This window comes from Pan paniscus, chromosome 1, assembly GCF_029289425.2.
Source record: "Pan paniscus chromosome 1, NHGRI_mPanPan1-v2.0_pri, whole genome shotgun sequence".
Lineage (NCBI taxonomy): Eukaryota > Metazoa > Chordata > Mammalia > Primates > Hominidae > Pan > Pan paniscus.
In genome coordinates, this window is record NC_073249.2 from 226,745,655 (window position 1) to 226,753,721 (window position 8,067).

At 56.4% G+C, this 8,067-nt stretch overlaps 1 protein-coding gene across 7 annotated transcripts in view; it reads right to left on the reverse strand.

Moving 5' to 3' along the window:
* Positions 1–8,037, reverse strand: part of LOC100967961 (ATPase family AAA domain-containing protein 3B) — a 41,214-nt gene extending 33,177 nt beyond the window's left edge. For 2 of the 7 annotated variants that reach the window (XR_004669822.3, XM_063595120.1), the window contains exon 1: positions 4,619–8,037. Coding sequence is in view for 4 of the 7 variants with exons in the window: in XM_063595120.1 (XP_063451190.1) it covers positions 4,619–5,198 (580 nt within the window). In the remaining 3 variants the exon portion in view is untranslated. Of the gene's footprint in view, positions 1–55; positions 4,383–4,411; positions 4,575–4,618 lie in introns of those variants that run through there. The other 5 variants (XM_034953126.3, XM_034953138.3, XM_034953116.3 and 2 more) reach the window with 5 other exon arrangements.
* Positions 8,038–8,067: the final 30 nt, after the last annotated feature.

Sequence of the window (8,067 nt, forward strand, 5' to 3'; positions counted from 1 at the left end):
GAAACCCCGTCTCCACTAAAAATACAAAAAATTAGCTGGGCGTGGCGGCGGGCACCTGTAGTCCTAGCTACTCTGGAGGCTGAGGCAGGAGAATGGCGTGAACCTGGGAGGCAGAGCTTGCAGTGAGCGGAGATTGAAGCAATGCACTCCAGCCGGGGAGACAGCAAGAGTCCGTCTCAAAAAAAAAAAAAAAAAATTATTCTAACACAGAAAGACGCGTAAAGTAGGCAGGGACCCCCGATGCTCCTGGGTTGGTGCGTTGTTCCCGTCTCTCTTCCTCCCGCAGCCCGTCTCACTTTTTTAAGCCTTCAGAGTCAACTGCAGCAAACACGTCACTAACTAGAGCCCAGCGTCTGTTCTCAGCTCAGGTGTAATTTTTGGAGGTGACTGACGCAGGGGGAAGTGCCGTGGGGAGCACTCGTTGCATTTAGACAGAGGCGGCGACGCTTTGGTGTTGGGGTGGGTCTGCCTGGGCCTGTGGTTAGGCACGAACTGGGCTGACGGGCATCAGCGTCAGATTTCAGCAAGCGCCTTGGTAGCTAACCTCGGGGGCCCCAGTGAACAGAGCACAGATGAGACCGGGACCTGCCTCTCAGGGAAGACAGTGCCAGGTCAACGGGTTTGGCTGCTAAGCTCTAAGCTCGGGAAGCCAAGGGCCGAAGCGGCCCCGGGCCCTCAACCACTCTCACTCTGACCCCGAGGGGACCGAGGGTGTGTCAGTCCCCCAGGGTCCTGCCACAGAGCAGTGACAGGAACGTGGGTGTCACGGTGAGGAGCTCTGCCTGTTTCCTCCCAAGGGGACCTTTGGCTGGGTTAAGCTGAGGCCACTCCCTCCCCTGAAAATGGCTCATTGACAGTTCCCACCCCCAGTGACTCTGGGGAGGAGGAGAGGAGAAAGAGCAGGTCAGGTGCCCGTGTGGCCTCTCGGTTATTAGAATGAGAACAATCATTCACCACTTCGGTGTGACCCTGTGCCAGGGACGTGCCTCCCAGCGCGTGAATTCACACCCACAGGGCACGAGGCTCTCCTCCAGGCACCCCCTCTGTGGAGTGCAGGGCCAGCGCTGGTGCTCACGGACAGTTCTGGGACAACGTGCTGCTGTGACTTCCAAGGACAGGCCGGAGGAGGGGTCAGGGCAGACTCTGGGAACGAGGCTGCATGGGGCTATAGCCTCAAGGGACAGAGGAGGCAGTCGGTGAGGAGGAGCCGCCCGTTTGCCTGGAGAGCAGCAAGGACAAAGCAACGGGCTCCGGCCGAATCTTGGCGACCCCGCTGCCAGGAAAGGGGCATGGAGGAAGCCAGGAGCGTCGGGAGGGGCCGGGCTTGCAGAGGGGCTACCAGGCAGACGGGCAGGGCAGGGAGCACCCGGGGAAAGGGGGCGGTCAACTCTGGAGAAATCTCTCTCACCCGCCAGCAGTGAGGCCAGGAAGGAGGGAAGGGATCAAAATGAAAGAGCCCACACCTGGAACACAATCCACAGGAAACAAAAGCCTGATGGAGGGCTCCCCACGGTGCACCTGGAGACCCTGCCCCAGGCCCCGCTCCACCACAGAGAGGGCAGACCAAGGCACTGGCAACGCCGGCAGAGCGGACTGCGGGTCAGGAGCTCCGGGGCCGCCAGGACTGGAGCAACTCAGAGGCACAGGTCTGCACTATGGGGAGGCGGCCTGAGGCTGCTCAACCAGGCCTGTACCACTGCAGGGGGCCGCAGGCTGATCACTACGATTCAGCTTCTGGAAGTGGGAGAAGTTTCAATCTCTAAGTGAAGTTAGCGGGTGAAAACCCCCAGGAACTAGGACACAAAGGAACCCTCCAAATAAGCCTGCAGCAAGAAAGTCAGTCACCAACGTCCGCTGTCCTCCGAGGTGCCCTGAAGTCCAGCCCTTGATTCCCATCCTAACCTGATCGTTAAAATTACCGAGGAAGGCCATGAGCAGCGGCTCACGCCTGTCATCCCAGCGCTTTGGGAGGCCGAGGTGGGCGAATCACCTGAGGCCAGAATTCAAGACCAGCCTAAACAACATGGTGAAACCTCGTCTCTAGTAAAAAAACACAAAAATTAGCCAGGTGTGCTGGCGGGCGCCTGTGATCCCAGCTACTCGGGAGGCTGAGGCAGGAGAATCGCTTGAACCCCAAAGGCAAAGGTTGCAGTGAGCAGAGATGATGCCACTGCATTCCAGCCTGGGCGGCAGAGCCAGACTCCGTCTCAAAAACACACAGAAAAATTACGGAGCAAAGCCGGGCGCGGTGGCTCACGCCTGTAATCCCAGCACTTTGGGTGGCTGAGGCGGGTGGATCACGAGGTCAGGAGATCGAGACCTTTCTGGCTAACATGGTGAAACCCCGTCTCTAAAAAAAATACAAAAAATTAGCCGGGCGTGGTGGCAGGCACCTGTAGTCCCAGCTACTAGGGAGGCTGAGGCAGGAGAATGGCGTGTACCCAGGAGGTGGAGCGTGCAGTGAGCCGTGATCACGCCACTGCACTCCAGCCTGGGCGACAGCGAGACTCCGTCAAAAAAAAAAGAAAAAAAAAAAGAAAAATTACCGAGCAAGCCTGCAGTCCCCTCTCCTCAGGAGGCTGAGACGGTTGAATGGCTTTTACCCAGGAGGTCAAGGCCAGACTGGGCGACAAAGCAAGACCCCATCTCTTCAAAACAGAACACGCACTGTCAGTGGTGCCCAGCTAGGACTATCCATGTTAGCCTGGGCCTGGGCCCAAACCTGAATGTCCCTCTGGGGTTATGAGACCCAGCCGGGGCCAGAGACCTCAGCTCAGGATGTTCCCCAGCACCCCGGGGAAGGGCACAGGATGGAACCACAAGTACCACCAGGCCATCCCTCCTTAAACAGGGAAACTCTGTTTATATCTGCTTCACACCAGGGATTCCCTAAATGATCTTCTTTCTAAAAAGGAACCCCTGCTGGCCGGGTGCGGTGGCTCAGGACTGTAATCTCATCACTTTGGGAGGTCGAGGCGGGTGGATCACGAGGTCAGGAGGTCAAGACCACCCTGGCCAAGGTGGTGAAACCACGTCTCTACTAAAAATACAAAAATTAGCTGGGCGTGGTGGCGCGTGCCTGTAATCCCAGCTACTTGGGAGGCTGAGGCAGCAGAATTCTTTGAACCAGGGCGTTGCGGTTTGCAGTGAGACAAGATGGCGCCATTGCACTCCAGCCTGGCAAAAGAGCAAGACATCATCTTAAAAAAAAAAAAGGTGGCACGCGGTGGCTCATGCCTGTAATCCCAGCACTTTGGGAGGCCGAGGCGGGTGGACCACGAGGTCAGGAGATCGAGACCACCCTGGCTAATACAGTGAAACCCCGTCTCTACTAAAAATACAAAAAATTAATCACGAGGTCAGGAGATCGAGACCATCCTGGCTAACACGGTGAAACCCCATCTCTACAAAATTAGCCGGGCGTGGTGGTAGGCGCCTGTACTCCCAGCTATTCGGGAGGCTGAGGCAGGAGAATGGTGTGAACACGGGAGGCGGAGCTTGCAGTGAGCGGAGATCACGTCACTGCACTCCAGCCTGGGCGACAGAGCAAGACTCATCTCAAAAAAAAAAAAAAAAAAAAGGAATCCCTTCTGTCTGGGCGCTGTGGCTCAGGCCTGTAATCCCAGCACTTCAGGAGGACGAGGCGGGCGGATCACGAGGTCAGGAGTTGTAGAGAACCCTGGCCAACATGGTGAAACCCGTCTCTACTAAAGATACAAAAAAAAATTAGCCGGGCGTGGTGCTGCGCGGCTGTAATCCCAGCTACTCGAGAGGCTGCGGCATGAGAATCGGAGGCGGAGGTTGCAGGGAGCCGAAATCGCACCACTGCACTCCAGCCTCGGCGACAGGGCGATACTGTGTCTCAATATATAAATAAATGGAAAGAACCCCGGCTTAAACAAGAGTTGAGAACCACTGTATTCTTTCAATGAATTCAACACCTTCTACGTTCCAGACTCCTAGCCATTTGAACTGCATCGTGCTACAAATCGTTAAAGCCACAGGGGAAAGGAAGGCTGGGGGAAGAGACCCGAGCTTAGGGAAGGTGCAGTCAGTGCTCACACCCTGAGGGCCTTGGGTCAGGGATTTACTCAAGCTGAGCAGCACGGCCTGCCCTGTAGCTTCACAGACCTCGCCGTGCAAATGCTAACGTCTTCCAACAAGAAGTGCAAATCTGCTACAGTCTCGTTAGAATCAAGTAACTCTCAAATACGCTTCCCTTGTTACGTGGAAACTGCTAGCAACCACCCAACAAACCCATCTACCGATCTGGCCACGCCTTGGCCTGTGCCACGTGGAGGCGGCAAGCGCAGAAGGATCCCACACACTCGGCGGTAACTGAAGACCACGGCCAGCCCCAGACCCTGACCCCTGTAACCTATGAGCGCCACCTCCGCACCGCTTTCCGCACCTGACCCGCTCCTGACAGCTGCAGAGGTGCAAACGGGTGACGGAAAGAGTCCGATCCTCCCGGCACGCGAGACGGCTCCGGCCGGGGGTGCTCCGGGGGCGCAGTCTCGCCCGGGAAGTGGCTGCCGACAGCGGCGAGGAGCGGCAAGGGCCAGGGCTCCCGCTTCCCCGGCCCGTCCCGCCCGCCCGCCCGCCCCGCCGCACTCACGCGAGTGCTCCAGCTCGCGCGCCGCCTTGGCGGCGCGCTCCAGGCCGGTGGGGTCGAAGTTGCTCCATTTGTCCTTGGGCGCCGGCCGCTCTCCCAAGCCGCGGTCCCCGCCGCCCTCGGCCCCGGGCTGCGCGGGCGGCAAAGGCGGCGGCGGCCCCGCGCCTTCCCCCTTGGGGCCCTTGTTAATGCCGAAGAGCCACGACATGCTCGCACCGCCGCCGCCGCTACCGCCGCCGGGACCCCCACCCGAGTCTGACTCGCGTGCAGCTGGGAACAGCCTCCACTCGCCGCGAGCCGGTGGCCAGGACCACTGTGCAGGCGCCACACACACCCCTTCCTCCCGGCGACGGAAATGCGTAAGGGACACCAGCGCGCAGCCCTTGGATTGGCCGCGAGGGCAGTGACGCCATAGCGACGGCGCCGCAATTGAGGAGCGTGCTCCGGGGCGGCGGGAACCGGGGTGAGCGGGCGGGGGGCGTGGTGAAGCGTCTGGGTACCGGAGCCGCACCGGGACAAAACTCCGGAGGGCAGTACTCGAACCCGGCGCAACGTCAGTCCCGCCCCGCAGCCGCGTCGGCATCACCCCGGAGCCCACGGTTCACGCGCTCGCAGCGGCCCCGGCTCTCTCCTTGATAGGAATGGTTGACTTCACGGAATTATATGGAGTGACTCGTCCCACTGGATTGGAAACTATTTTAAGCCTGAATAATGTTATATACAATGAATTCTAAATTTCCCTTCAAAGAACCGGTATGTCAGTATGTTCAGTCTTTGTTCTGCATTTTAAAGTCTAACTTCCTCGCAGTTGCAATAAACAACTTTTTCCACCTGTTCTAATCAGTAGTTCATGTCATGTGCGTCCATGTAAAGAGTCCACCAAACAGGTTTTGTGTGAGCAGTAAGGCTGTTTATTTCCCCTGGGTGCAGGCGGGCTGAGTCCGAAGAGTCAACGAAGGGAGACAGGGGTGGGGCCGTTTTCTAGGATTTGGGTGGGTAATGGAAAATGACAGTCAAAGGGCGTTTTTCTCTTGCAGGCAGGGGCGGGGGTCACAAGGTGCTCAGTTGGGGGAGCTTCTGAGCCAGGAAGTTAAGGTGGGGCAAGAACAAATCACAATGGTGGGGCAAGAACAAATCACAATGGTGGAATGTCATCAGCTAAGGCAGGAACCAGCCATTTTCACTTATTTTGTGATTCTTCACTTGCTTCAGGCCATCTGGACTTATACGTGCAGGCTTGGGCTCAGAGGACTGACAGTTCACATCTGTTCCCCTAGTCATCTGCTTTGACCTGAGTCACCTTTAGTTACCTGTCCCATAACTGTTTTTCCTGCCAAACCACTCACCCCGCCACTCTGGCCCATACTCCTGCTCTCTTTAAAGCCAATGGGCATTACTTTAGACTGCGGTCTAACCCTAGCCAATAGGGGAACCACACAGCAGTAGGGGATACCTGCGTCAGGAATAAGAACCCCTTCCCCTCCCTTGTCCAAGCGCTTGCCATTGCTCCATCTATGAGACCCCCCCTTCTATAGAAGTAAATTATCTAGCTGAGAAAAGTTTATATTCGAGTTCTACTTCTTTGGTGGCACAGAAAATTTACATATAACACAGCCGCAGAGATCTCATCACTGCACTCCAGTCTGGGCGACAGTGAGACTCTGTCTCAAAAAAAAAATAAAGCCAGAAAATGCCAGCCAGGCACAATGGCTCACACCCATAATCCCAGCACTTTGGGAGGCCGAGGTGGGCAGATCACCTGAAAACAGGAGTTTGAGACCAGCCTGGCCAACATAGTGAAACCCCCGTCTCTGCCAAAAATACAAAAATTAACCTGGGCATGGTGGCGTGCGCCTGTAATCCCAGCTACTCCAGACGTTTAGGCATGAAAATTGCTTGAACCCTGTGTCATGTGCGTCTGTGTGCAGAGACAACCAAACAGGCTTTGTGTGCAGAGACAACCAAACAGGCTTTGTGTGAGCAACAAGGCTGTTTATTTCACCTGGGTGCAGGCGGGCTGAGTTCAAAAAGAGAGTCAGCAAAGGGTGGTGGGATTATCACTAGTTCTTATAGGTTTTGGGATAGGCGGTGGAGTTAGGGGCAATGTTTTGCGGGCAGGGGATGGATCTCACAAAGTACATTCTCAAGGGTGGCGAGAATTACAAAGAAACTTCTTAAGGGTGGGGGAGATTGCAAAGTACATTGATCCGCTAGGGTGGGGCAGAAACAAATCACAATGGTGGAATGTCATCAGTTAAGGCTCTTTTCACTTATTTTGTGGATCTTCAGTTGCTTCAGGCCATCTGGATGTATAAGTGCAGGTCACAGGAGATATGATGGCTTAGCTTGGGCCCAGAGGCCTGACACCCTGAAGGTGGAGGTTGCAGTGAGCTGAGATCACACCACTGCACTCCACCCTGGGCGAGCAAGACTCTATTGCCAAAAAAAAAAACACAGACCAGGCACGGTGGCTCAAGCCTGTAATCCCAACACTTTAGGAAGCCGAGGCAGGAGGATTGCTTGAGCCCAGGAGTTGGAGACCAGCCTGGGCAACAAAGAGACCCTGTCTCTACCCAAAAAAATAAGAGAGGAGGAGAAAAACCAAATGAGTTCCCCAGCCATAGTCAGACGCCCCTGACCCCCACCCCCACCCCATGGCTGTAATCAAGGTTTTGGTTATTTAGAGATACAGTCTCACTCTATCACCCAGGCTGGAGTGCAATGGTGCGATCTTGGCTCACTGCAACCTCTGCCTCCCATGCTCAGGCGATCCTCCTACCTTAGCCTCCAAGCCAAGAAGCTGGGACCACCGGCATGTGCCACCTGGCCCTTTTTTTTTTTTTTTAGAGGGAGTTTGACTCTTTTTGCCCATGCTGCAGTGCAATTCCATGGTCTCAGCTCAGTGCAACCTCCACTTCCCGGGCTCAAGTGATTCTTCTGCCTCAGCCTCCTGAGTACCTGGGATTTCAGGCACCTGCCACCACGGCCAGCTAATTTTTGTAATTTTTTTTTTTTTTTTGAGAGATGGGGTTTCACCATGTTGGCCAGGCTGGTCTGGAACTCCCGACCTCAGGTGGTGATCCACCCTCCTTGGCCTTGCTGAGATTCCAGGCGTGAGCCACCGCGCCCAGCCCCATCATCAAGGTTTGCAGGGACTAGCTGCAAAGCGGGGGCAGGGGTGGCATCTATTTGAAGCCACTGTGTCTGTTTCACGTGCACTTCCTCCACCGTGTGTCTGGCCACAGGCAGCTCTGGCGGAGGGGAGGGAGGCGAAGGGGCACCCGCGTATGCACGGCCTCAGGATGGGGCACGGGCAGCCGGTCCCGGGCGGCATTCAGGCACCCGGCCCCGCCGTGGCAGGCACCTCCTGTGAAGCCCCCCCCCTCTGTGGTTAAATCCTCCAGAAAGCCCCAGCTTCTGCCTTTTCTGTCACCTTTGACCCCAGGGGGACG